This window comes from Malus domestica, chromosome 01, assembly GCF_042453785.1.
Source record: "Malus domestica chromosome 01, GDT2T_hap1".
Classification (NCBI taxonomy): Eukaryota; Viridiplantae; Streptophyta; class Magnoliopsida; order Rosales; family Rosaceae; genus Malus; species Malus domestica.
In genome coordinates, this window is record NC_091661.1 from 30,029,152 (window position 1) to 30,056,304 (window position 27,153).

General features: G+C 38.8%; 4 protein-coding genes and 1 pseudogene across 6 annotated transcripts; 1 reads left to right on the forward strand and 4 right to left on the reverse strand.

Moving 5' to 3' along the window:
• Window positions 1–202: 202 nt before the first annotated feature.
• On the reverse strand, window positions 203–2,373 carry LOC103445203 (silicon efflux transporter LSI2-like; annotated as a pseudogene).
• Window positions 2,374–4,737: 2,364 nt separating this feature from the next.
• Window positions 4,738–7,878, reverse strand: LOC103442931 (uncharacterized). Its single transcript, XM_070826846.1, has 2 exons — window positions 7,442–7,878; window positions 4,738–6,425 (listed from the first exon to the last, which is right to left on the reverse strand). Exons 1-2 carry the CDS (start codon window positions 7,523–7,525, stop codon window positions 5,025–5,027), a joined length of 1,485 nt encoding a protein of 494 aa, XP_070682947.1. The 5' UTR covers window positions 7,526–7,878; the 3' UTR covers window positions 4,738–5,024.
• A 6,547-nt stretch (window positions 7,879–14,425) lies between these two features.
• LOC139195144 (sec-independent protein translocase protein TATB, chloroplastic) lies at window positions 14,426–16,837 on the forward strand. Its single transcript, XM_070820330.1, has 6 exons — window positions 14,426–14,710; window positions 14,812–14,933; window positions 15,471–15,530; window positions 15,615–15,897; window positions 16,228–16,368; window positions 16,467–16,837. Exons 1-6 carry the CDS (start codon window positions 14,497–14,499, stop codon window positions 16,574–16,576), a joined length of 930 nt encoding a protein of 309 aa, XP_070676431.1. The 5' UTR covers window positions 14,426–14,496; the 3' UTR covers window positions 16,577–16,837.
• A 113-nt stretch (window positions 16,838–16,950) lies between these two features.
• LOC139195127 (N6-adenosine-methyltransferase non-catalytic subunit MTB-like) lies at window positions 16,951–22,443 on the reverse strand. Of its 2 annotated transcripts, none has more exons than XM_070820317.1 (7): window positions 22,164–22,443; window positions 19,233–21,940; window positions 18,837–18,920; window positions 18,598–18,702; window positions 18,367–18,475; window positions 17,654–17,805; window positions 16,951–17,487 (listed from the first exon to the last, which is right to left on the reverse strand). In XM_070820317.1, the coding sequence occupies exons 2-7, from the start codon at window positions 21,927–21,929 to the stop codon at window positions 17,044–17,046; spliced, it is 3,591 nt and encodes a 1,196-aa protein (XP_070676418.1). In that variant the 5' UTR covers window positions 21,930–21,940; window positions 22,164–22,443; the 3' UTR covers window positions 16,951–17,043. The 2 variants fall into 2 exon arrangements, with proteins under 2 accessions (XP_070676418.1, XP_070676419.1); XM_070820318.1 differs by having other exon boundaries at window positions 19,233–21,909; window positions 22,164–22,397.
• A 1,603-nt stretch (window positions 22,444–24,046) lies between these two features.
• LOC103442960 (BAHD acyltransferase DCR) lies at window positions 24,047–27,138 on the reverse strand. Of its 2 annotated transcripts, none has more exons than XM_070820327.1 (3): window positions 26,713–27,138; window positions 25,869–26,475; window positions 24,047–25,207 (listed from the first exon to the last, which is right to left on the reverse strand). In XM_070820327.1, exons 2-3 carry the CDS (start codon window positions 26,295–26,297, stop codon window positions 24,323–24,325), a joined length of 1,314 nt encoding a protein of 437 aa, XP_070676428.1. In that variant the 5' UTR covers window positions 26,298–26,475; window positions 26,713–27,138; the 3' UTR covers window positions 24,047–24,322. The 2 variants fall into 2 exon arrangements, with proteins under 2 accessions (XP_070676428.1, XP_070676425.1); XM_070820324.1 differs by having other exon boundaries at window positions 25,869–26,485; window positions 26,713–27,025.
• Window positions 27,139–27,153: the final 15 nt, after the last annotated feature.

Genomic DNA, 27,153 nt, shown 5'->3' on the forward strand with positions numbered 1-27,153 from the left:
TTTCACAACTCATTCATCAACGTTACTTGAATCATACTTATGAAACGGCTTCTAAGTTCCAAGTTATGATAGCCGCCAAGACAATACAAAATAGCCTTCTCATTCTTCTTTAGCTAAAATCATTATATACAAAAAATTGTTGGTTTAGTATTTTCTTTAGTTTAGCACTACAAAAACCATCATACACTATTAAGTTGGCTGCTTATCCAAAAGCAAGAGGGTTCCGGGCAACGGTGCTCACCCAAGCTAATAGGAGCCACGCCTTCTTCTCCTCCGCGGCAGAGATTAGGGCCGCCGACGCTGCCATCCGCCCTCCAAGCGACAAAACTATCCACAACACAAAAGAAAAAGAAAAAAAAAATGCATGTTAAGTGTCTGCTGAAAGTATGAGAATATTTAGGTTCTTGTAGATTGCAAAGAGAAATAATATCAACATACATACCATTTGGTACATTTGAAGCCAAATTTGACAGCACAAGTATGGTGACTGCAAGAACTATCCCGGTAGCACGATCAATTTGCGCATGCAGCGCCATGAAGTCCCAAAGATCGCTTGGAATGCCTGTCTTGTTAAATCCTTTGACGGTTATAAACATTACGCAGAAGAAAATCAAGAGTGAATAGGACACCTGATAAAAAAAACAAGAGAGAAATTTATGAACATTTGCAGTCTTGTGGTCCAGATGTTCCTTCCCTTCCAACGACTACATAGGAAATGCATCTGTTTGTCTTTTAAGTTGTGAGTGTCAAAGAATATGTCCTCACGGTTTCTTGACATACAAGTAACTTGATCAATCCGAGTTAATAGTTGAGAAAATTATGGAGCCCTTATTTGGTTTAGTTTATGAGTCCTTATTTAGTGCAATTAATCATGAAGACCTTAATTAGTTGACAAAGAATTCGTTACCATTTAGTACTATAATAAAATCCTAATTGATTTGGAATATCCCTTCTAGTGCAAAACCCTATTTCTGTGCACAAGGACTCTTGGCTGCTAGATTGTAGAAGTTCCTCCTTGAAACCCTAGCAATCATGGCTTCTTCTTCCTCCACTTTGGAAGATAAGTTTATTTCCCTTTAATTGTTTGATTGGTTTATTGTAATTCTATTTGTTATATCTGTGATCCTAGTGCAAAACCCTATTTCTGTGCACAATGTGCCTGGGGAAAACCGACGAGAACTTACATCCCCTCTGGAACAGGTTCCGGAGCTGGATAGACCACAACCTCCAGAACATACATAGAAGAATCAAAGCATTCACACACACTACCACAAGCATTGCAGGGAGAATTCCAATCACAAATGTCCCGAAATAAATCTTACTCCGAATAGCTATAACAAGGTTTTGAGGATTGTCAATCGGGGTTGCTGCAAACCCAATGTTTGCACTCGAGGCAAGGGCGAGTAGGATAGGATGAGGCGGGAGGTTATGTTGTCTTGTAACTTTCAAAATAAAACTCGGTTAAAACCGCACAAGAGGTGTTATTGGTGAAGAAAGCGCTCGAAACGGTAGAAATCAAACAGATTCGACAGAGCAAGTCCCTTGCTCCTCGAGTTTTCCATATGAGCAACCTGCCCAAATACTTGAACATATCCGCTCTTTCGAGATAGATACAACCATTGTCCCGAACAGAAAACCAATGATTGGGAGATCAATAGCAGCTATGCTTGATCAGGAGTTAAGACTCGGAAAACAGCCATAAACATTGCCCCGAGGAGGGACTCTGCTGTCCTCCCGATTGGCAAGAAAGGGACAGCCGGAAACACTGCCAATATCCAAAAGACTGCAAACGCAATCGAGCCAAGAACCACTTTGAGAATAAGCCATGACCATTTTTCCAACTTCAGAGCTTATGTGCTCCCTCCCATGCACTCAAATTCAAATCTTCACCGTTTAGATTAGTGTAAAGTAGAATTTCGCTTGTATCACAAGAAGCTAAAGATCTTCACATGGACTCTAAGGCTGCGTCCGTTAGAAATGGAGGACAACTTCCAAATTTTGTCTAAATTGAAGGTAAAAGATTGATGGTTCATTTGGTTGTGCTTTTAAAATAACTGAAAAACGCTTTTAGAGAAAAAAAATTTGGGTTCCAAAACACTTGAAGTGCTTTCTGCAAGAAGCACTAGTTATGTGTATTTTCCAGAAAGTACTTTTAGTGCTTTTCCAGGATTTGCTTACATTTTTACTAAGGATTGGTTCCAAGAACATTTTCATCAAAAACGCTTTCAATCATTTTGAAAGCACATTCAAACCAGATATGAGTAGTGATGATCAAAGTTATCCCTTCTAATCCTACTACTATTGTTGTGGGATTAGACTGAAAAACTTTCATTCATGAGTAATTAATCTTCTACCTTCGAAGTTGCTATCCATTTCTTTCCGAAGTATCCTATCCAAGTCAATCCTCTTAACAAAAGCAGCCTAAAGCTCAATCATTCACAAGAACCAAGCCAAGATTGAAACTTTCAATCTGTTTAATAGCAATGGCTCAATAGAAATTTACAAAGATACATCAGGAAAAAAAATAGAAATTTACAAAGAAATTCACAATGAACATGTTCGAACATGTACGATATTCAGATGGATGAACGAAACAATTATTAGCTAAGATCAGTGCATGTAACATGTTTTGGTTTTGTCTACTACGAAAGCATCAAACTATCACTGTTGTAACTTGTAAGCCAAGAGAGAGAAACAAACAAAGAAGAAAAACCAAATCGAATGAAAGATTAAGATGCCATTAAAAATTACTCAAATCATGTGACACATTTTATTAGATTATTAAATTCATTTAATCAAAAAAATAATAAAGGAGAGGAATCCGTTACATCACTTTTTTTACATAATTTTTATACATGTTTGGAGGCGACAACAACCAAGTAAGGCTCGATTAATAAAGTTGTGCAACGAGACTATTTCTTTAGCAAATGCATTAGCGACAAAATTAGATTCATAATAAATATGTTTGAACATGTACGATACTCAGATGAATCAACGACAAAACTGTTAACTAAGTGCAATACATGTAACATGTTTTGGTTTTGTCTACTATGAAAACATCAAACTCAATTATAATATTGGAAGCCAAGAGAGAGAAACAAACAAAGAAGAAAATCAAATCGAATGATATATTAAGATGCAATTACAAAATAATCAAATCATGTGACACATTTTGTTAAACTACTAACGTCATATTACCAAAATAAATAAATAAATTATTAACATAATCTTCACATGCAATGCATTGAACCATTTATAGTCTATTTTTGAGCCCACTACGTGGCGGAAAAGGTCAAAAATGACCTTCCTGGAATGAGTTGTCCTCATGAGTAGTTTTTTTTTCTTTCATGTGTTGGTTTTGCTAACTTATAACCCGTGCTTTTTAAAAAAATTAATTTTTTTTTTAGAGACGAATTAGGGGAGATTGCCAAAATAAACAAATTGTCAAGGGAAGATTTGCTGAAAATTGTTTTTAGTAAACATAGGATGTACTTGTGTCCAATGTCAATCGATTGTTGGTGATCTCAAGTCACGCCGTGCTTAAATTTGATCAGAAATTTGTCGAAAAAGTCGGAGTAAGTCAACAGGAAACTCTAACTTTTAGGGTAGAAAGTTTTCTTCAAATTCGAACGGGACTCTTGCATGAAAAGCTCAAATGTTGGCGTAAAGGATAACGGTGTTGTGGTTCGTGGTTTTTGAGCAAGAAGAATGGCGGCAGCGGTTTAAATGTCTGAGAGAGAGAGAATTCGAGAGAAGAAGAATGGGATATCAACTTGCCACCCGTCGTACTTATTTTAGTATAGACTATAAAGTAATTTATGCTCATAAGCATTTTTTACAAAAGCACTTCTAGTAAAAGCATGACGAGAATTTTAGTTAAAATGATCAACAATGAACTCTATAAAGCACCAAAAAATGCTTTTAGAATCCATAATCAGTTCAAGGCATATATGATATTTCTTTGGAAACGGCTAAAAATGCCATCTAACAATCAAAGGCGATTTTCATTACATTTGACAAACGAACTTAAAAGCGTTTATGGGGTAAACAAGTTTTGAAAAAACACGTAACCAAAAAACTAAAAAAGCGTTTTCTACAGAAACAGTCTCAAATGAACCATCAGTTAATTATGTCAATTAAGCACTACAAGAACCTATTGGTGTGCAATTAGCCACACTACAATATGCACCTCTATCCACCTGATGGCGATGAGGTTTGGAGTTGGAGCCATAAAATTTTCCAACATGACATGTTGCCCTAATCCTTGCTTTGTTGTTTTATCATGTCTCCTGGTTTGTTGGTCACAGCCTGTTCCTAGTTTGCATTTCTGCCCTGTTTGGGCAAGTGGGTAGGACAAAGACTTGAGCTTTGGCCATTACCTATAGGACATTTTTAATTAAATGCTTATCCTTTTAATCCACCATAACAATTGTTTGTTGCCACCAACTTGAATGGTTGCATCCAATCCACTACCCCTACAATGTTAGACCAGTGAAGCTCATGCCCTACATATTCGAGGCACTTCATGCTCTCCATCCCCTTCCATTCATTCCGAGTTTGAACCTGGTTCCGGCTTTGAAACCGATTTCCGTTGTCGGATTCACAACTGGTTTAGGGCAAAGAAATCGACGTTCGAAGATCAAATGCATTAGATTTCCGGCAAGGCTCGTAAAGTATGAGCTTTCGGAGCCTTTTCCGGATAGACTGTTACGCATCTTCAAGTGCGAATACTCAAAATGGCGTAATTCGACCTTTTTATTACACATGAACAAAATATAGTCAACAACACAACATCTACATAAGTGAATTATATCCTCTGTATTAACATCAAAGTACAAAAAATGTTCTAAAGAATGCTCTTTGAGCACTCACACTAACAATTCTACAATCTATTTCCCCCCTCAATTCTCTGTTTTCGGCCGTAAGAAACTCTCACCTCTGCAATCCATTCGTCGTCAACAATGTGATCCCCGGTTTACCAAAGCTATACACATCCGAAAAGGCCATGTTGAACCATTGCTATGTCATCCAACTCCTGGTTGTAGAATCGGAAAGAAAGTCCAGTCATTACAAGGCTTAGATTCCTTAGCAGCAACATTTTTGTTAGCCCACCATTCCGAGCCAATGTTGGTCTTACTCGAAACTTCATCTTTTGTGTTATCAAAATTAAACTCCTTTGTCGAACCAAGTGTGATGGATCTTTGCTTCCGGTAACCTTGATCTTCCCCTTCTCCTGAAGTATTTTCAGGAATTCTACTCAAACTTTCCTCAACATTAAACTCATGGTGATTGTTGGAATCTGTTGATAACGCTTCTTTTTCAATTGCGTATTCTGCTGCTATATCATTTGAAGATTCCGTTGCAGTTCTTAATGCTTTATTTGCAAGACAGCATGCAACATCTTCACCAGTCAATTCAAATGACACCCTGTGATCAAATACAGTTCCACCATTGTGACATCCACTCTCTGAGTTGGCCAGGGATGCCACATCAGAAATCTGGTACTCCACAAGGAAACCGTCTCTAGAGGCTGGCCCCGTACAATCAGGCGTCAAACATCCAGAACCCAACCTGGAACCAACTCCCACACCATTGGGGGTCAAACATCCAGAACCTAGCCTTGAACCTAGCTCATAGCCATCTGGTGTTAATGTTCCAGAACCTAGCCTGGAACCTAGCCCCGCACCATCTGGTGTCAATGATCCAGAACCTAGCCTTGAACCCCACTTATGAGTGGTAAAATGCTCAAAACCATAAAGCTTCGGAGCTTCCCCCATGCGAAACTCAAGCATAGGGTGTCTGTCCGGAAAAGGAGAAGATGTTCCAGAATTTGATATTGCTGATCCAGGTGATATGAGATGACCACCTGGACTTCCTGGATATTGTTGGTAAGGCTGGTATTCGTATTGGGACAGTGGAAACTTCTGGTTGTTACTACTATTTCTACGTTGTCGGTCCAGTGAAGACGACAGAAGTTGAGCAAATGGAACTTCAGGGGATGAAGGTGTAGTCGGCTGAACGGATTCAGGAGGGGGAGTGAATGGAGCCGTAGATGGTTCGGTGTTGAATGTAGAGAATACAGGTGGTGACACTAACTGTGTCTCGTATGCATAAGGGCCTATGGAAAACATGGATGCAGGTTCACAAGAAGAGTAGGCATTGGCAGAAAGGGAAGTGAGGGACAGATATCCAGCAGGTGATTGGGTAGCGGATGGTGGATCGGATGCGAGGAAAGATGCAGGAGAAGATGGAGGGGCAATGAATGGTAATACAATTGTGGTGGAGATTGTTTGGTTACCAATGGTAGAAACTGCAGCTCCTGGCACTACAGGCTCTGGAACGAGGACAGCATGACCAATTCGCTTGTTATTTTTATGTGACCCGAAGCACCAATATAGGCTCCAGCAGCTTCCCCATCTTCTTTTCTGTAGTCAAATGGTAAAAGATTGTCAATGACTCAGTTTCAAAATTAACACCAAAAAAATGCACGAAAGACACCAGAAGAAACTACTCTTCAAAATTTAACACCACAAAGATTTGAATTCACTCTCAATCCACAAACGAACATCTCTAAGATACTGACTGGTAAAAGAACTTCACGTACAATCTTCGAAATGAATGAAAGTGTTTTATGTAATTACTTATACACCATTCTACATCACATAGCAACTGAATCAAAGTTGGCAACTGAAATTGAAATTTACAATTAAGGGTTTAAAGCTATTCTGGTGTACTGGCACTCTAAAAGCCAATTCTATAAAAGCCACCAGGCGACATCCTCCATAGCAACCGCGACAAGAAGGAAAAGTTGTTAGGATGGGAAATAGGTCCCCTTCCCGGCTGGATTTCTTCGCCGAAACTCCAAACTTTCTAAACTATGAAATGTTCACCAGATACAACAACAACAACAACAAAGCCTTAATCCCACTAAGTGAGGTGGGTGTGAAATTCTATGAATCCTAAAACGCCACTATGCTCGGTTGTGCGCTTCTGCTAGGTGCTATCTAGCAAAATCTGGAACTACAGCAAAACATACATACCAAAATACTAGCAATTGAAATAAAACGAAGTCACCATATAGCAATACAAACACAATAAAGTCTCCATTAAACTAAAATTAAAATAAAATTTTACACCTTTATACTAATCCATCATTCAATTATATGAGTTCAATCAAATTTAAGAATTTCAAGGATTATTTGCACTAGAAAAACACTCAAAGATTCTTACTTTCCACTTTTTTGGATGGAAAGTAAATTTAAGAACGCAAGATCCAACTGCCCATATCTGTGTGATTTTGAATTCCCACAGTTTCTCAGCAACCAAACAGAGTATTATGAGTATAACAAGGACCCAAAAATCAGAACAAATTAACAGATTGAGAGAAGAGAAGAACACACATGCATAAAGATATGTAAGCAGTAGAGAGAGAGAGAGTTACAGAGACGGTCGTGGGCTGGGCGCGAGCTTCGGCGGAGACGATGGCGGTGGCGGCGGCGTTGATAGTGTCAACGCTGCTATTCATGACTGCTTCTGTGATCCCACAAAGCTCGTTGCTTTGCTTCTGGAGCTAAATTCCTCAGCTTTTTTTTTTATCTCAAACAAACAACTCCGGCGAAGATTGACCAATTGGGTTTCGAATTCCGAGCTACGAGGCCGGAGAACGACAGTTTTTCCGGCGATAATCAACGGTCATGGCGGATTCGATCTGGTAATGAACGTTTCTTGAAGCTGAATGAATGAATGAATGAAAAATGTGGACTTCTATTGTATATGCATACTCTCTCTCTAGAAATGGGACCCACACAATTTTTTTATTTTTTTTATTTTCTAACAAAATCCATGTGGCCACTAAAGCGATGAGAAGGTGCGTTGCCCTTAAACTACGGTATGAGTTCGAAAATTTATCGTTTGAAAAAAAAAATTTCAATCTCGAATTATTGTATTGCTGCATTATTTAATTTATTTGGTTACCAAATAATTACAATTATATGGATGGGCGATGTTGATGGCGATTAACCAAGGAAAAAAGAAATTAGCTGCACGTGGGCTTGCCGCTTGATGCATTATTCTAATTTTTGTTATGAAATTATCAAAAATAAAATAAATTTTCATATGTGTTTTATTTATTAAATTAACATGTTGTGTATAATCTAATAAGCACAAATCTGAATTATTCATAGATCCAGCAAAACTGCATCCAATATTTCTGTTAAAAAACAAATAGTATATTAATGACGCAAGCATAGCATGCAACCACCCCACTCTTCCATACACTATTATACTTCATCTTTTTCTCAACTATTATTATGAGATTCACTCGACCGGAAACACATGCACATACGTCTATATAATTATACAAGTGGAAAAATATTTGAAAAAAAAAATCTTTATTCCACTTGTATAATGATATACAATGTATGTACTGATGTCCCAATACGCTAAAAATCTCTCATCACAATGATGTTACATGTTTTTATTTTCATAAGGGAATTATTATTAGCACACCAAAATTCTCATTTTGCACTTCAAACTTTCTATATTTATAAAGAAAAATATATTTGTAAGTAGTGTAGAATAAGATTTTTGAAATGTCAATAACAATTCTCATTCATAAATGCAACAACTTAATCTTTTCTTGGGAGGTCTCTATTGTCTATGATAAAATATTTTTGTTCGTTCTATATCTCTAATCACTACGACGTACCTAAGAATCTCTCCTAATTTGATAATTATCGATACAATCGATTCCACTGGTTCTTTGTGACATATTTTTCAAACATCTCTACATGTTGATAGATTCTCTTCATTGAAATGAAGACGAACTTGTTCCACAAGTTACATTTATTTAATGTTGACAAGTACGTTCACACAAGAAAAACTAATACTAACTTAATGCGGATAATTTGTCCGTAACACGGTCTGATACTTTAAATCTACGATATTTGATATACCGAGCTGTTTTTCTGACACATTAAAAAAACTTTTCTTGTTGTGGCCATGGCTTTCACAAATTAATGATTAGAATCTTACAAGTTGGGGTTAATTAATTGGATACGAGATTGGACAAGCCAGCTGTCATCTCTCTCTCTCTCACACTCATTTTTTAATTATCTATATAATTTGTTTAGTCAAACACATATAATTAGTTAATAACAAAGATTCTATTATACGAAAACTAATGAAAATGATTTGAAAATTTTAAGTTTTAACGATAAAAACAAAATAAAGGGTAAAGTGAATAATATTAGGATTGACATTTTAGTGTAAAAAATATGATTTTTCGTTAAAATAAATAGTACTTGGAGCTTTTCGTTAAAATTCATTTTTATTATTGATAACTAGCATTTGTCTACGTACTTTGTGTGTATTAACACATTTTTTTAGAAAACGAGAAGGAGTGAGGGAGAGAGAGAACGTGGCGGAGTGAAAAGTTTTTGTTTTCAGTTTTTTATTTTATTTTAATATGTAAGGTATTTTAACATATCTTGTAGGTGATACTTCAATAAAAATCAGTAAAATTTGGACTTGTGAAATTACATTATTGACAATCATTTTTTTGTGTGATAAAAGACTAATTTATCTTTTCACTCTCTTTTAATTGATAAAAATGATTGTAATTTTCAAATCCAACGGGAAAATGGAATTTGACGTAATTGGCCTTTGACGTGGCTCTAATTCACCAAGTATGTCCCACCAAGGTAATGATTCGGCGGTGATTTCAATGGGGAAGCAGGAAAGTTACTGGCGGCGGTGGTGTGACCGCGTGAGATTCTCGTGACTCGTAATATTCTCGATATCTGCTTTTCACGTTGCGGGACTCCTCTCGTGACCGCATTCAGTTGCCATCTCCACAACCCAACAGAAAAAACCGTAAATTCGGTAACTTTTCAAGTTAAAATATAGATTTACTTTTAACTACGAACTCTATGAAATTTCGTTTTGATCTCACTTTATTAATGTAACTAAAAAATTATTACTTTATTTTTCGAAATTCAAAATTCGTTACATTTTAACTTATGAAGTTTCTGTTCTCCTTACAACTTGTAGGTGGTCTTTTAAAACATATGTGGGATCCAACACCTAATAAGACCATGTTACCTGGCGCATCCAAATCAAACTCAGATAAAAAATTAATAGATTTAAAGCAATATTGAGCGAACTTTGAGTTTTATGGAGACAATTTTCAAGCTTTAGGGGGTAAACTGGGATCAACTCAAGGGGCAAAATGAAACGAACTTTGAGTTTTAGGAAGTAGTGTGGTAACTTTTGAGTCAGAATGAGCAAAATGAGACTAAAATCGAATCCTATGGGCGTAGCTAAAAATAAGTTTAAAATATAATACAATATTTTTAGTGGGCCTGATTAGGAAGAATGGGATCCAGTCTGGAGCTTTAGTTTGGAGTTTGTGGACCGAGAGAGTCTCGTTCAAATAAAAATAAAGAAATTAGGAGTGTTTAGGTTTTTAGTTCATAAAATAGGCTAGTAAAATGGGCTAATAAGAACTATATAATTGAAATTGTATGCCCAAACTCTAAATACAGAGATTCGAAGTGAAATTTGAACAAAAAAAATTCCAACCGGAAAGGAAAATATAACTAGGCAAAGTATTAGGGGAGTGTATTCAATTAAGAAATTGAGAGATTTTAATGGATTTTCATGGAGTTTAATTGATTTTCATAAGAAGATGTAAGATTTGTGAATGCTTAAAATACACTACGAAATCTCTCCAATTCGCTCTAATTTTTCAACTTTCTCAAATTCTTTAAAATCAATTTATAATTGAATACACCTGAAATGTTATAAACTTCTTTAAAATCATAATTGAATACACTCAGATTTTTAAGGATTTTAATAAACTATCTTAAAATTCTAATTGGATACACCTTAAATTTCAAATAATCACTTAAAATCATGATTGAATAACCCTAGATTCATTAAAAGAATTAAATCCCTCAAAATCCTAATAGAATACATTCTAAATTTTTAATTATATTTTCCACTAAGATAAAGCCTTTTGTCAAAGATGTTCACATGTGGGCAATGGGTATTTGTGCGCACCCCACGTGCGTAAGATAGCGACATGCACATACACTAAATTAAACTTGCACGGGTGGGCGGTTCTCTGTTTTATCGTCATCATCCATCCATGATCCATCCCATTCAATCCTTTTGCTTTCTGACCCCAATCCCTTTTTATTGTTATTTACCTTTTTACCTTTTTACTTTTGAACTATTAAATTTCATGTTACCTTGTCACACACACACACATTCAGATTCTGTTCTTGAAATTTATGATGAAATTCACTTTTCTAGACATCACTTTGGTGACTTCTATAAACAAAAGTTAAAAGTTGTACATCAAAAGGCCACCAATTCCAAATTAATTTGATGGTGTGGTTATTGAATCAGAACGATACATTAGTTATTTATATATAAAATAAATTTATTTTTAAGACCACAAATTAGTATTCCAGATGGTGCTCGGATACTCATAAGAATTTCGAATTGAGCCTAGATATTGTACTGGGGAAAGAGATCATCTCCGGACCCCTTCCAACAAATTCACTAAATCACCTAATTCGGGTATTTGAAATTTGATCCAACAAGTTATTATAATTTTTAAATGGACCCTATGTTTGTAGCCGTTGGATCAAATTTTAAGGGTCCGGATTGATTAATTTGGTGAATTTGGTAGAAGAGATCCGGAGGATCCCTTTTACCAGGCCTAGTTGCCTCTAAGGGCGTGTTTACGTATCCGTAATCGCAATGAGAATGTGGAATTGAATTCCGATTACGGTTTACTAAACATGGAGGAATAAAAAAAGCAGTGGGACCCACATAAATTTTGGAATTCAATTCCTTGTGTGGGTGGAATTTGATTCCCTAGATATAGGTGGTAATCCAATTCCTGATTGTTTGGGTAATTGGAATGATACTTTTGTTCCCTTTATGCCCTCACTTACTTTTTCTATTTCCAGGACTATCCTTTATAAACCTATTAAAGTATATAAAATATTTGATTTGGGACAAGGACATTTTAGTAATGATACAGGTTTGTATTCCGATTTTGCTGAATTAGTAAACAGTTTTATGGAATTCTATTATGATTCAAGAACATTTAAGTAAGCAGCTTCAATAGAAATCCGATTATGACTTCTCCTCATTCCAACTCCTCCTCAATTCAATTCATTCTATTTTCATTACCGTTACGTAAACGCGCCATAAAAGTGAATCCATTTAGGGAACAACTAGGTCTCCCTAGGTCTTGAGATCCTACCAAAAACGGAAGAAAAAAAAAAGCTTCGAACCAACTTACCAAGTGTTTGCTAAAATACACACTCGACATATCTTGACAGGGCACATCAAATGTTGCTGGACTAACCTTTATAGCATAGCTCAACAGATGTCGACATGCTTACACGAGACACGAGTCTCAACGCGACACGACTCAGAAGCCTAATTCAATGCTTTCCATGCTGGCCCCACCAAACGAGACTAAATTATACCATACAGGTTTAGTTACATTTAAAGTGAATAATGTGATAATTCTATGTTTCTAGATCCACCACCCATGTAACCAAATATTGGAAAAGGGCAGGGGTCCACAAGGGTGGGGCAGCTACTAGATATTTCACAAAAATGAACCTCTCATGGGGTGGCTAGGTGGTGTGGATATGGCCCTACAAGCCAAAAGCTAAACCAGCACACCACGTGTTCGACTTATCGAGTAGGTGGGGGTTCGATCGCATGCTTTTAATATACAAACACATGCATAACATATTATATGTATATAAAAGATTTATATGAAGATCCTCCTTCATAAATTATACCCATTTGCAAAATTCTCTCGTCGGAATAATTCAAGATCATAATGCTTTAGGAGTATGGATGAAGGTCATTCATTGTTGTGGGATTTAATGCATGAATCTCTTGCGGATAGTGTTTGAAATTTATTTGATACGGTCAAAATATTAAGAAAATATGAAAAGACGAAAGTCTAAACTTTATAAATTATTGCAGAAACTCTTAAATTTGGTTAAAATCGACATATTTTATCAATATTTCCGACATATCGATAAGGTTTTAAAAAACGCTAGACTCTAGTTGGGCAGCGGGCAGGGGCCTAGCGCCTAGGTGAAGCCTAGACGGATTTATGTAAATTTATTATATATCTTGTAAATAAGTGTCTATTTACACTTAAAAAAAAACTATACTTGCAGATAATAGAAGAATGATAAAATGCGAAAATAGAAGTAGAAGAATACACAAAATAAATCCATCCAACAAGTTCAATATTTAAAAAACAGTAAGCATATAATCATTATGAGGAGTATTCTTGGATGATATACTAAATTCTTCTTGTTCATGATCTTTGCATTGAATTGGACATAGACTAAATTATTTAACGTTGTTGTATCTAGTTTTTTTCTTCTTGTTTTTTTTTTTTTTTGTATGTATCCCCTAAAAAGTTCTCCAATTAATTTCACAATTTGATGAACTTGTAGTCAATCCATCCTTTGCAAATTAGGTACACCATTTCCATAAGTAAACCATCATGAAACTAAAAAATAAAAAAGCACACAATTACTTTAAAAAAAAATCAAATCCGCCTAGGAGCCGCCTAGGACCGCCTAGCCCGCCTAGCCCGCCTAGCTCCAGACCGATTTTTCGAAACGATTTGCCTTAAATTGCGGCGGGTCTTCACTGCCTAAGCCGATTTTTAGAACACTGCATATCGGTTAGATATCAACAAACTACCATATGACATTTCTTAAAGTTTAATTTTAAATGACCACGTTTTTCCATCGGAGTTAACCGATATGGATACGGATATCGACATATCCATCGATATTTCAACAAATTTGTATATTACCGGTACCGATATTTTAAACACCGCTTACAAATATGTTTTAGTTGGGTTGATTAAGAAATTATGTTGCTTGGATTGTAGTAGAATAAGGTGAGCCATCTTAAGAAGTGACTTAACTTATAAAAAGATGTCGCTGCTGCAAGGCGAGGGAGTGACTTGTTTGGTCTCACTGCGCCTCACACTCGGAATTCGATCAACTTCTGGATAAATTAAAGAAGCTTAGAGTATAAAGGTCGTACCCAGTGCACAAGGCTCCCGCTTTACGTAGGGTCTGGGAGAGGTGAATGTCGGCTAGCTTAGAGTATCCGATTGAAAAATCATTCAACCCATATACCAACGTTTACTTCTGCAATTAAGGTCTTGTGTTCGAATCTTCCCTCACCCGCTGTCCCTCCCTTGTAACTGAAAAAACAGATAACATCAATCATTTGGGTCAAAGAAGAGCCAACCAACAACATTTGGGCAGTGTTAAACTGGCCCAACAAAAAGTATAGATCAAGCCCACGGTTCAAGGCCCACCCAGAAATGCTGAAAACTGAAAACACATCTAATACTTCTGGTTGGTATAATTTTGGACCGTCACCAGAGCTCATGACTCCAAAACTATCAAAAGTCTCGAACTGATGGCCATGGCGTCCACCGTCGCTGCTGGTTCTACTGCATTTGTGTGCTCGCCGTCATCCGCCGCCAGAGGCACAAAAGCAGCCGCCTTCCGCCCCAAAGACCCGAAATTTCAGCTCTGTTCAGTGGTTCGGCCGCTGGGTCTCAGCCCTTTCTCGCCATGGATTGGATTGAAGCATCTGGGCGTCTCATTCGCACCGAAGTCTTTGAAATTAGGTAACTTTTCAGCATTTGGGTTCGTGGGTTTTTCTTGGATTTTGCAATTTGTTTGCTGTTTTGGTTAATCAGTCCAGCTCGTTTGTGATTTGACGGTGCAGAGAGGAAGAGAAGGTGTAAGGGTATGGTGGTTTATGCATCTCTGTTTGGTGTTGGAGCTCCTGAGGCTCTGGTTATCGGAGTAGTGGCTTTGCTGGTTTTTGGTCCCAAAGGACTTGCTGAGGTGAGTGGTATGTTGTATTGTAGCTGGAAGTTTGGGTCTGAAATGGTTTTGTAGAATACACTTCTACTCATTAGTGCTTTCATCCGAAGTGCTTATGCTGGAAGCATAATAATGTTTAATCCAAGATTTTCCTGAAAATGCTTTTGGAAGCACTTCACAAGTAAGCACTTGATAGGTGCTTCCCTCAGGAAACACTACAAATGCTTCCATAAACCAGAAATACTTCTTAACTTTTCTGCCGTCAAAAGCGCTTTTGACCTTCCCAGAAGTAATCCCAAACAAGCCCTTAATTTCTCACGCGGATGCATGTATTCTCAGTTTAAGTAGCGGGGATAGAGGGGTGTGGAGGGTTAGGGCCTGATTGGTATATGAACCCCGAACCCCCCACAGAATTGTTGTTGATCAAAACTCGTTGATTGAAGTAATGATGGGGTCGTGAGGTTAGGATGACAAGCTTTAGAAAAAGAATTGATAACCTTAGTGTTGACAGTTTAGCAGATCTTTTGGCATTCCTGAGTAACGGTTATCTTCGTGCAGGTTGCTCGGACATTAGGAAAGACTTTACGTGCTTTTCAACCCACCATTAAAGAACTTCAGGTAGGTAATATTAACTTCATTTGAAATGTATGTTTATGCCTCTTATGAGAAGGATGTCAATGTTGCATGTACGTGCATCTGCAGGAAGTTTCGAGGGATTTCAAGAGCACCCTTGAAAAGGAGATCGGTCTTGATGACATTTCTAGTTCATCAATAGATGCATTCAATGGCAAGAAAATGGATACTACTTCAACCCCTTCATCAACTACCATGACTGAAGATTCCAAAACCACGGACGAAGATTCCAAAACTCTAGACATTTCAAGTTTATCATCAATAGATGCATACAATGCCAGAATAATGAGCAAGAAATCAACTTCTTCATCAACTGCCACAGCTGAAGATTCCAAGACCACGGCTGACCCCAGTAAGCGATTAATGTGTTTTTCAAATTGCCATTAGATCATCTGACACATTATGGAAGTTTAGTGAAAATTTATGAGGTTTAGGATATGAACTAATGGTAGGAAAAATGAAAAATCCAAGTAACTAGAGCTGGGAAATGTAGAGCCAGTTCCATCTCCCATGATATTTCTTTCACATGCATCTTCATATGTGCTACATCTGATTCGTATAGAGGACAATATTCACCGTTTAGCCATTTTTTTTTATCAGATTCATGTTTTCGCTGTATGATTCAGTGCATGTAGTTTCTTGTCTCTTTATTAAATCCTGACCTGTCAATTATCTAATGCAGATGGGGCTCCGTCACCACCCAGAGCATACACCACAGAAGAGTACTTAAAGATCACAGAGGAGCAGCTAGCAGCTGCCCAAAAGAAGGCGCAGGTATCTGCTCCAGCAGAAAGTCAGCTTGAACCTCAGACTCCGTCTCAAGGTTAGTCATCGTTAAGTCTCTCACTTCATAACATTGTTGAATGCCTACATCTCTATCTCGCTCTTGTTAACATTGTTGTATGCATACATTGGTAACAGCTACAGCTGAAGAAACTACTGCAAAAACGCCTTCACCCCAACCACCTCAAACTGTTGAAGAAACTGCCGCTAGAACGCCTTCGCCCCAACAACCTCAAAGTGAGACATAAGAACAACTTACAGTTGATTGACGGATGCTTGCCAATTTTTCATAACTCTCAAATTTGTCAAATTCGAGACATGAAGCTTGACGGAGGATGAATGGAGCTGAGAAATCCCACTTTTGTTGTTCCTTCTCAATTTTTGTTGATGGAAATAGAGTTTAAGTCCATAGAATTTCTGTGTAATTGAGTACAAAAAGGTGCCTGTAATCTCATCTAAGAGCATGATTTTGACCTAGTACTGATGCAGAAACGCCATCTTTTTAGAAAGTGACATTTCGGTTCGTTTAGGGTTTGTACCGCGGTGTCTTCGACTTCAAAGATTATAAATTTTGAGCAACTTTATTCAAGATGAAAGGGAAACAGATGAACAATAACGAAGATGGACGCATACCAACGGCGCATTTTCTTTCCATTTATATAAGAGGGAAAAAGAATTACAATACAAATAAAAAGAAATATCACTCATCGTTTCGTTACAATAAATTCATGTGCCTGTGAGACTCAAAATCTAGAAACTCTCCATTTGGCTGTCCGGAGTATCCATACATATCATAAACCTTATCATCTGACGGCATACTATTGCCGTCTCGCCCTTTAAAACCCTCCATTGGTGGAGGCCCCCAAGGAGCTGGAGTTGAGGGATTAGAACTTGAAGCTTCTTGGTTTACACCAAGAGCAATTGGATTTTGCGGTGAGTTTCCGGCAGGTCTTCTGTTGGAGGAATTTGCCGGTGTAAGAGAAATGGATGATGAATTCTGCTGCTGCAATTGCTGCTGGTTTTTCATCGGTGACTTGGGCCGAAGGGCCTCTATGTCTGGAGTTGTCACCACAAGATGAGGTGCCTCTGGAGGTGGGTTTCGTCCACCCCCTCCTTGCCAAACCTTCCCGTCCTTGTCAGCAAAGTTCTTGGTATATCCCTGGACAATTCATGAAACAGATTTTGATGTCGACAAGGGAACAAGATCGATGCGGTGGTATAATTAACCGACTTTAAACCCACTTCTGGGCATGTATGGTTATTCATATTCCAATGAATAACTCATGATTTGATAAACACCAAGAATTTGAGCTAAGCTATTTTACCTCGATATTAAAATTCGATGAGGATAGTCCTTTACCAACAGTCAGCCAGCCGGACCGAATGTTGTGGTCTTCACCAAAGAGCTCAAGCCTTCTACGGCCAAGGGCAAAATGCTCAATAATCCTGTACATATCCTCAGGCTTTTGGGTTGAACCTGCAATTCCGAAGGCATAGTTTAGCATCCTAGGTTCTCATTTTCATTGCTCTAGATGCAAAATGGGTTGGTATCACAAGAACCAAGAATGATGTAGTTGATAATGCCATTTCTATCTCCCCCATTCCTCATTTTGTTTAATTGTACGAGGGTACGACTATTTTTTATGTGTTTACACCTAGAGTAAAATTTCGCTACAGAGATGATTGTGTCACCATTCATGCATGCCACTACTATTTTAACAAAACTCGCTTAATATCTAAAACATAACAGAAATAGCAAGAAAAGTAAATTCCTCAAAGGCAACGGATCAACAGTTGCAAAGAATACTAAGTTATTTTGCTTATATGTCGTTATATGTATATCAACCAACAGCATAAAACATCTAACTAATTTTAGACACAAGGGGCAAACTCAATAGCAGACTAAGTTATTGCCACCAGCTCATACACATCATACGACTTGATCACAGAAACATTGAGACACCCACACCATTCTTCAGCTTTAAACCATGATTCACAGATAGCAATAAAACTCAGCGTTCTTGATGTGGTTACTAACCGTACGGGGGTTCCTCGGCTATTATCACATCTGTATCAATGTTGGCGTGGATTATGTGGCCATCAGTGCTGCGACGAACGGTGCCTTTTATTCCCATTAAGCAATGTTCCTTCATTGTATTGGCAACAGAACAAACTATTTAAAACCAATTAACGTACCACAAAGCATTTTCAACAAGGGGGGGAGGGCAGTTAATAAGATGAAGGTGTACACAAGAAAAATTACACCAACCTTTGAGTGCTGAAACAAAGTATGAGCATCGTGGCGCAAACCAGGAGTTGCATTAGTTTTGTTTGTCTTCACCCAACATATATCTTCACACCTACGAAAGCCCCACTGCAGGACCACATTGATTAGATGTAGATAATCACAATTTGTTTACACAAACATATTATCCAACATCATATTACAGCAATAAAGGCAACCACACGTTGTGTTTAGAATCGAATAAAAAATTCTGGATTAAATACCTTTTTTAGACATTGACGACCCTGCTCAAGACCCATGCCATCACCCACCCAAAGAAAAATGAAAGAAGGCGTGTCTGCTATTGCCTGAGAGAACAAAAGACTAAAGTTCAACTATTGAGTCAAATGTAAGAGGAAGCACATAAAGGCAAGAATTAAACCTTTATGGCATATGAATTAAATTCTAAGTGTCTAATACAGTAAAGTACATATAAATGTATGTGCAGCTTATAGAATATTAAAATGCTAATATTTAATCATATGAAGCACCTGTTGATAACTGATTTATGATTTACCACTATGAAGTTAAAATTAAGCAGCAAGTTTGCCATAAGCTCGTAGGGATGCCTATTTCTAGTCTTTTGTCAGGGAAAAAAATGTGATTTGCAGATATACTACCTCAATCTTAAGATTCATTATTTCTTCAAACGTCCAATACTCTGTGTGGTCAGCAACACCAGGAGCACGATGAACGTATTCCTCCCAAGGTGGATCCACGAGAATGACATCAAACTTGGTTCCAAAGAACTCTGGGGATAGCTCAAACTCTTTCAGGTCACCCTTGTAATACATGGGATGTGAAGCAGAATTAGCCACAATCTCATCCTTTTTCTGTATAAGCTCCCTCAGCTTGGGGTAATCCTCCACAACATTTGTAAGCTCTAGCTCCCTGATGAAATTCTGGGGTCGCATACCAGTATCGACAAAATTTTGCGAGTAATCATTCTGCTCTCCTCTTGAAGGAGCTTTACCAGGAGGTCCACTACTTTTATGAGGAACCCAACCACCTTGATTTTTATCAGCTGGAGTTCCTCGACCCATTGGTCCTGCAGAATTAAAACCAGGGCCAGATATGTTTGGAGGAACTCCTCTTCCATGGCCAGATTGGTTAAAAAACATGGCAGGGTTTGTCGGAGTACTCATATTAGGAGGAAATCTTGGGCCTGATGATCCAGGAGGGACCGAGGAGAGACCAGGTGGGACACCTAACATATTCACGTCAACTCCCCGAGCCCCAGGCCACACAGGAGGAGAAAATGGTGGAATGAAGACACCAGGGGACATCGGTGGACCTGGAGCAGGTGACATGCTAGGTGTAAGTGGCTGCATGGGTCCAGGTGGTGGCATTCCAAGAGGGCCAAACGGCGATCCCATTATTGGAAGTGGGATTCCTACCGGTTGGCTATCTCTTCCAGTAAGCCTACCCCTTCCTCCTCTACCTACTCTACCCCCTTTCATCCCTTGTGAAGCATTTCTATTGAAGGAACCTGGCTCTGCATTTCCATATGGAGGCTGTGAGCCACCACCAGAACTTTGGCCACCAGCACCACGCCCAGGCATAGAACCTTTCTGTCCTCGACCTTTGCCTCCGTAGGCATCAGAGTCCTCCCTCCATGAATTCTGATCTCGCAAGGAGTTAATATCATCTGAATATCTTTCCTTTGAATCTTCTCTAGGTGGTCCAGATCCATACATATCACTCCTCCTTGTCCTGTCATCCTGCAGATATGCCCACTCTTCATCACTTGGTGCTGATTTCCCATCAGATTGCTGACCAGCTTCGGTCCTCCTAGCAAAGTTGGATGCTGAGTCTGCTCTTCCATAATCTATAGGCTTAGTTTGGATCTCAATCACATCGTAATTTTCATTTGAAATTCCAAAATTTGATGAGGTCTTCACAGCTTCACCACGGCTTCCATCTTTCCTATTACCAGACCGACCGTGAGGCCTTTCATTGTCAGTCCTCTCACGACCATGTCGCGGCAGCTCCCACTCTCTACCATGATCATAACTCATGTCCCCATTTTTGGAGTCTTTTTCACTACTACTGGGTTGCCTTCGTTTCCAGTTCTCTTTGGAACCTTCTCGGTCCCTACTCTTGTCAGTCCAGCTTTCATCTCTCCCTTTTGATCGATCATCTCTATAACCATCTTTATCCAGTTCCTTCCGCTTGAGATTAAAACTCCTGTCATAATCCATTTCAAAGTATTCTGAATCCTGATAACGCCTCCCACTCCGCTCAGGTGTCCTCGTTCTGGTGGTACTTCCTACTTCTCTAGGACCCTTGTCTTTCGTCACCGCATTTGCTTCATCTGCATTCAAAGACCGCTCCTTGCTTTCAGCAACATCCCGACCAGTTGGAGTTCTCTGCTGTCTATGCTTTTCAGTTTTCTCCCTGCCTGATCTATCTTCACGAGTGACAGGACTATCCCTGTTGTCTTCTTCCAGTGTTTCTGGCCTGGTTTTGCTCTTACTCTTTTCCACATCAGGTTTTCTCTCTTCCCTGTTAGATTTGGTAGCCCTATCACTGTTTGAATCCACGCCCCGGATTCTACTCTCGCTGGGTTCATTTCTTGCAGAGACACTCTTTTCTTTAGAACTCTCATACTTAGGATCAGAAGGCTTGCTGCTTCTTGAATCGGATTTATCATAATGACTTTCTTCTGCCTTTCTCCCACCTTCTGAATCATCCCATCTTCTTCTCGAGGTCTTCACCTGTTCAGAAGAACCATGTGTCCTCTCGCGGCTGCTCTCCTTACTCTCCGAATGCCTGGAATCTCTACCAAGTGTCTTTTCAAGCTCTTCGTCATGGGGTCTTTCCTCTTTACTCTTACTTTTACTCTGAGAATCCTCATGCTGTGTAAGCTTTGTGCTCATTTTCCTTCTCTCACTTTCTTCAGCTCGAACTGACCCTCTACCTCCCAACTTATCTCCGCCATCTTGCCTGTTCTCTAATTCCCCGTCCTGATACCAACTGCTCAACTTTTCCAAACTGCTCTCTTCTTGCTTTTTCTTCATCTGCTTAGAACGCGACTCTTTTCTTGAGTCATAATCATCTTCATCACTATCTGCAATGCTAGAGCCACCTGATCTCCTTCGGCCCTCACTTCTGTCCCCATAACTTCTCCTTCTTCCACTGCTCTCTATTCCTCCCGTGTCTTCTCCATTACCGGACTTTCTTGATCGGCTTGACCTGTGCTTCCTCTTATCACTGCCCTCCCACTCTTCATCGTCTCCAGCCCTATCACGCCTCAAATCTGAGCTATCCTCCACCTCTCGTTTCACATGACTCCGACTACGTTCAGGAGAATCCATCAAAACACACTCTAAGAACCAAAAACCCAAGTCAACAGCTTATAATTCCAAGTGTTTAGCACAATCCCAACAACACAATCAAAATAAAACTGGAAGTTCGTCCACCTAAAACCCTAAATTCTCAGGGGTTTGACGCTCACATTGTAATCCAATCACACAAATCACCAAACATCAAATACAGTAGAAACTAGGGTTTCGGAATCTCAAATTTCGTAAAATCTGAATCGGACTTACCTGAGAAAGAATCCGCCGTCCGTTAAACCTCGACGCCGGTCGCAAATTCACAAGTCTGCAAATCTTCCCCTTGGACGTATGATTATATTACTGCGACGCTCTCAAATTTTGGAGGGAGGAAGACAATGATACGTTGGCCGGTGGGTGAAGTGGGCGATGGGAAGAGAGAGCGAGACCAGAGGAAGGGAGAGAGTATTTTTCCGTAAAGCGCCGCCGAGAAATTTTTAGTTGTGACATAAACGGATGATATGCGGTGTAAAATTTTAATTTTTAAGTTATTGATTTTTTAATATATATATTTTATTATTTATATAGGAACACGTAATGTATTATTTTGTGTGACGATCATACTGAAAAACTTTTCTGAGTCACTGGTTCGACAGCTACTCTAATCCAACCAGTCGCCTACTGTCAAAGATATGCAGCTCGGTTATGCATAATCGTAATATAAGTTATTGGATATTTGAATAAAATTTTAATTATTTATATTTTGATATATCCAACCATATTTTTTATTAAAAAAAAAACTGAAAGGATAAACTGAGGATTAGTTTGAAATTATTGTGCTGGAAAAAAAAAACGATGTTTTCATAAGCAGGATAGAGCTGCTTCTGATTTTTGCTATTTGAAATATGATTTTGACAAAAAAATACTTTTTCTTTTCATTTACCAAATACAATTTTAATCTCAGTTTTAAAAATAATTTCAGCAGTGCTAAACTAATCCCGAAAATTCACTTGTTAATTGGCAGATAAATATAAAACTTAGGTGCATCCTAAGAATTCACTATATTTGATAAGTAATAATTCACTATATTTACTGCTATGCAGAAAGGAAGAAATTAAATAATAAAGTATTGTAAAAGTTATAATTATTTTTTATACTTTTTCATATTTAATTTAAGCCACGAATAAACAATAGTTTGTATGGGAACAATTAATTTTGACATAAACAAATTGAACCGATTTGGTTTGAGTCTGACACTAAACAAGTGTAATTTTAAACTACTTACAGAACTAAACTATAATTTGGTTTTTCTTAGTAAAGTGATTAGTTATTTCAACCGTTTTATCTTTTATTTTGCCAACCGATTATGAGCTCATTTTAATGTGCTTTTAAAATAACTGAAAGTGCTTTTAGAAAAATATTTTTGGGTTTCAAAAGCACTTAAAGTGTTTTCTGCAATAAGCACTAGTTATGTGCTTCTTCCAGGAAGCACTTTAAGTGTTTTTGCATGATTTACTTGCATCTTTACTAATGATTAATTCTAAAAATATTTTCACAAAAAACGCTTTTAGTCATTTCAAAAACACATCCAAACGAGTTTCATAATAGTATTAGTTGAATTATCGCACTTTATGTGAGAGAGACAAGAAAATAGTATACAAATTGATAAAAGAGTGGGATCTTGCGGCTGGGACTTAACAACCTCATTACCCCCGATTTGATTGCCCAAAACACATTTGATCTCGTCGGTGAAAACCCACTAAGAGTTTCAATCAACCCCTCAATCCCTTTTACGAAAGCAACAAAAGGGGTAACATGTAGAATGATAAGACAGAGGAGACCATATCTGAATTTGAAAGATCGGCGTTCAATTGATATGCGTCTCCTCGTGAGACAACGAGTTATTTCTTCCGTTAAAAAGACAGAGGAGAATATGAGCGTCCAATTGATATGCGCCTTCTCGTGAGACGAGTTATTTCTCTCATTAAAAAAATAAAAGATTAAAAAAAAAAAAAGTAATATCACATGGTAAGTCACAAACGCACGATATTACCACAAGAGATCAGACGGCACCTTACATAATTCTCATTTTTATTTTTTATTTTTTGGGTAAAATGGGATCCTCCTCTTAAAGAGCATTTGACATTAGATTTACATTGGAATTGGAAAAGTAAACTTTTTATAATTAAAATTTAATATCCAAACGAAAAATAAAATAAAAAGGAGAATTTAAGTTAAAAGACCAGCAAATAACTCACTCTCTCCCACACAAATCTAAATAAAAATTGGTCCATATGTGAGTCCAGTAATTATTAAAAGCCTGCCCCAACTAAACCCACACACGAACCAATTAATTAATCTTAATCCCATAGTTACCACTACTAATTAAACTGCCTTCAAATTATCTTAACCCAAATCCCAAGCTTAATTAACTAGTTGTCAATGACCAGAAAGCCCTTGTCCTGTTCCAGCTTCTCCATCGTCGGAGCCTCCAAGCTGATCTCCACATCGATGCTCCTCCCGCCGCTCTTCCCCTGGTACAAATACACCATCCCGTCGAACCGGTTGTTCGACCCGCTTCTCACCCCCTCGGGTTTTGCCCACCCGAAATCCACCTCATAGACCTGGAACCTCGGCGAGCTCCCCACCGCCACGCAGTTCACTCCCGCGTCCTTGAACTCGAAAATCTTCGGCGAGCTCTCCCAGTCGGTGTTCCTCTGATCGATCGCTTTCGCGTTGTGCCCCTCGATCGCCTTCTGGATGATCGATGCGCCGAACTCCGGCGGGTTCGCCGACAGAAGTCCGGCGGCCGTGACGGTGAACACGGCCTGGATTAGGTTCCCGAAGTAGGCGTCGGGCATGGGCGGGTCGACCCGTTTACGACAGTCGGCGAAGACAGTGAACACCGTGTAGTCTTCGGGTTTTAGTTGGCGGGCTTGGGTGACGTGGCGCCAGATGTGGACGGAGAGGGACTGGAATGTGGAGAACGGTTTTGAGCCGTCGGATGGCGGGTTTGCGTTGACCGTTGACTTGATCTTGTCGATCGCTGCTTCAGAGAATTTGAAGACTCTCTCTCTTAGGTTGGGCTCCGTTTTTCCGTTGGCGGGAACGTCGCCGTTTGATGCCGGCGGGGAGAGATCGAGCTTCACTCGAGTGTTTCGGGCCTGGGTCCGGTCCAGGAATGGTTGGGTCGAAATGGATTTGGATCCGTTGCAGATCTCGGCCCATGAGCTCATGAAGTGCCACGTGGACGTACCGTCCAGTATTGCATGGTTGAAGGCGCACCCTATTGCCAGTCCATCTTTCAGCTTGGTTAACTGCCAAATCAATGATTAATCATAGTAAATACTAAATTAAGTGTTTTTTTGGAAAAAGCACTTTGCAAGAAGAACTTCCAAACCAGCTGTAAAACATCGCATTCAAAACCTAACAGTGGCGTGAAACACTAGCCATTTGGATGAGAAAGCATTTATTTACCTCCCCAGAGAAATCAGAAATTAAATAGATGCCAACTACCAAAATAAATACATTTCATGTCACATAAAATAGCATGTAATTAAAAGGTTCAAATTATTATGGTATTTTTTCTTGAAAAAAACCTTCAACTCCAACCACCCCATATACCCCACTTTCAAATTGATTGATTTTTCAGTTTGTCTGGTATATAGGACGAAACATTTCATGTCATTATATAGTTTGAGAATTTTTTTTTTCTCTTATTGTCTAATGACCATGACTTGTGTTGCTCTGCCATATATTCCGGGCTGAAAAATCTCTCTAAATTGACATCAAAAAGTATTTATCGGGTCCCTTGATTTTAATAACTTCATCACGCCAAGCTGTTGATTATTTTTTTTCCCTAAAGATTAATTAGATACTGAGATTAACCACAATAGTAATGCATTATTTAACAAGATATTTGGACAGCTGACCACATTTAAGCAAGATTACGTAGCTTAATTAGCATTGATTAATTACCTGGACTGCTAGCAAAGGCCTGTGAACGCCCTCCAAGTTCAAGACCCCGTTGTAGGGGATGAAGTCCTTCAAAGCGCTGGTGCCTTCCTCAACTGCCAGATCAGCTATGCTGATCTCCTCCGCCGCCGCCTCGGCTACCTCCACACCCTCCATCTCATCACCATACTCAACCCTAAACACTCCCTCCTCGTCCTTGCCGAGCTTCCCGGCTAGCTGGTAAAACTCCACCAGAACCACCTCCAAACCCTCCTTCAGTTTCTTCACCATTTCCTCGAACTCACCCCCCTTGTAGAAAAGGAGCTTTTGGTTGTAGTAAAATGCGAGGTAGGGTAGGTCAAATGTGACCAGCTGACATTGTTGGTTGCCTATCTTCTTGTTGGGCTTCACATGGGTTTTTCCGGTGACTTTCACCTTCGAAATCTCCGCCATTGTTGGTGGTGATGGGGAGGAGCAGAATCTAACAATGGAGGAGGAGGGCGAGGAGGGTTTGAAGATGGAAGGGTGTGTGGGTGGATAAATGGGATTTCGGAGATCGATACTTATAAAGTAGTTGCTTGGTGTAGTTGGGGTGCAATTATGGGACTCATGGTAGATCGAGATTTGTGACCTACGATCATCTTTAAAGTAAATGTCAAATTTTAAACATAAAATTTAAATTTAAAAGCTTATATGGTAATTTGACATCATTTAAAATTTTAATCTCTACCTGTTATATTGAACTATTATTTTATTACATTATTTTCTCTTTATAATTTTATTTTATATTTATATTTTACAAATATAAATAACTTCTACAATTTCAGCAAAAAATATAAATAAATAATGAATGTGTTCGTTTGAAAACCTCACAATCTCCGAACAAGCAGCTGCCCGCCGTCCCTTCCCAAAAACCTTGCAGAGTGACGGAGATGTCGAACTGCTCTTTGTTGGAAAAGTAAAATCCACTTCGTCTCCAGGCCTAAGCCTCCTAACTTTACACGTTGATAAACCTGAAACTTCACCGCTGCCCACAACCCACCACTGGCTCCCAGCCGAGCTCTCGCACCGTGCAACCGCGACTTCTTCAACCACGTCGTTCCCCAATTTGCTTCAAATTTACGACCTCGGAGCTCAAAATTTGGGGATTCTTCCGAAAAGCTGGTGGTCTTTCCTTCAATTTGAAACTCGGCGTGTCGAAGATTATGTTGATTGCTGCGGTGACGTCGTTGTTGGCCATGTGGAGGGCTCTAATGATGTCCACGTCGGAGTCTCCCGAGTCGACGACTGGGGGGACTCTGCAAATGGT

Coding starts and splice junctions, on each gene's coding strand:
- LOC103442960 (XM_070820327.1), bottom strand. CDS start 26,297: ATGGCGGAGATTTCGAAGGTGAAAGTCACCGGAAAAACCCATGTGAAG. Junction 25,208..25,868: donor GGCCTTTGCTAGCAGTCCAG/GTAATTAATCAA, acceptor TTGATTTGGCAG/TTAACCAAGCTGAAAGATGG.
- LOC103442931 (XM_070826846.1), bottom strand. CDS start 7,525: ATGAATAGCAGCGTTGACACTATCAACGCCGCCGCCACCGCCATCGTC. Junction 6,426..7,441: donor CCCAGCCCACGACCGTCTCT/GTAACTCTCTCT, acceptor ATTTGACTACAG/AAAAGAAGATGGGGAAGCTG.
- LOC139195127 (XM_070820317.1), bottom strand. CDS start 21,929: ATGGATTCTCCTGAACGTAGTCGGAGTCATGTGAAACGAGAGGTGGAG. Junction 18,921..19,232: donor TAATGAATCTTAAGATTGAG/GTAGTATATCTG, acceptor TTGTTCTCTCAG/GCAATAGCAGACACGCCTTC. Junction 18,476..18,597: donor CTTTGTTTCAGCACTCAAAG/GTTGGTGTAATT, acceptor AATACAATGAAG/GAACATTGCTTAATGGGAAT.
- LOC139195144 (XM_070820330.1), top strand. CDS start 14,497: ATGGCCATGGCGTCCACCGTCGCTGCTGGTTCTACTGCATTTGTGTGC. Junction 15,898..16,227: donor CAAGACCACGGCTGACCCCA/GTAAGCGATTAA, acceptor TATCTAATGCAG/ATGGGGCTCCGTCACCACCC. Junction 16,369..16,466: donor ACCTCAGACTCCGTCTCAAG/GTTAGTCATCGT, acceptor CATTGGTAACAG/CTACAGCTGAAGAAACTACT.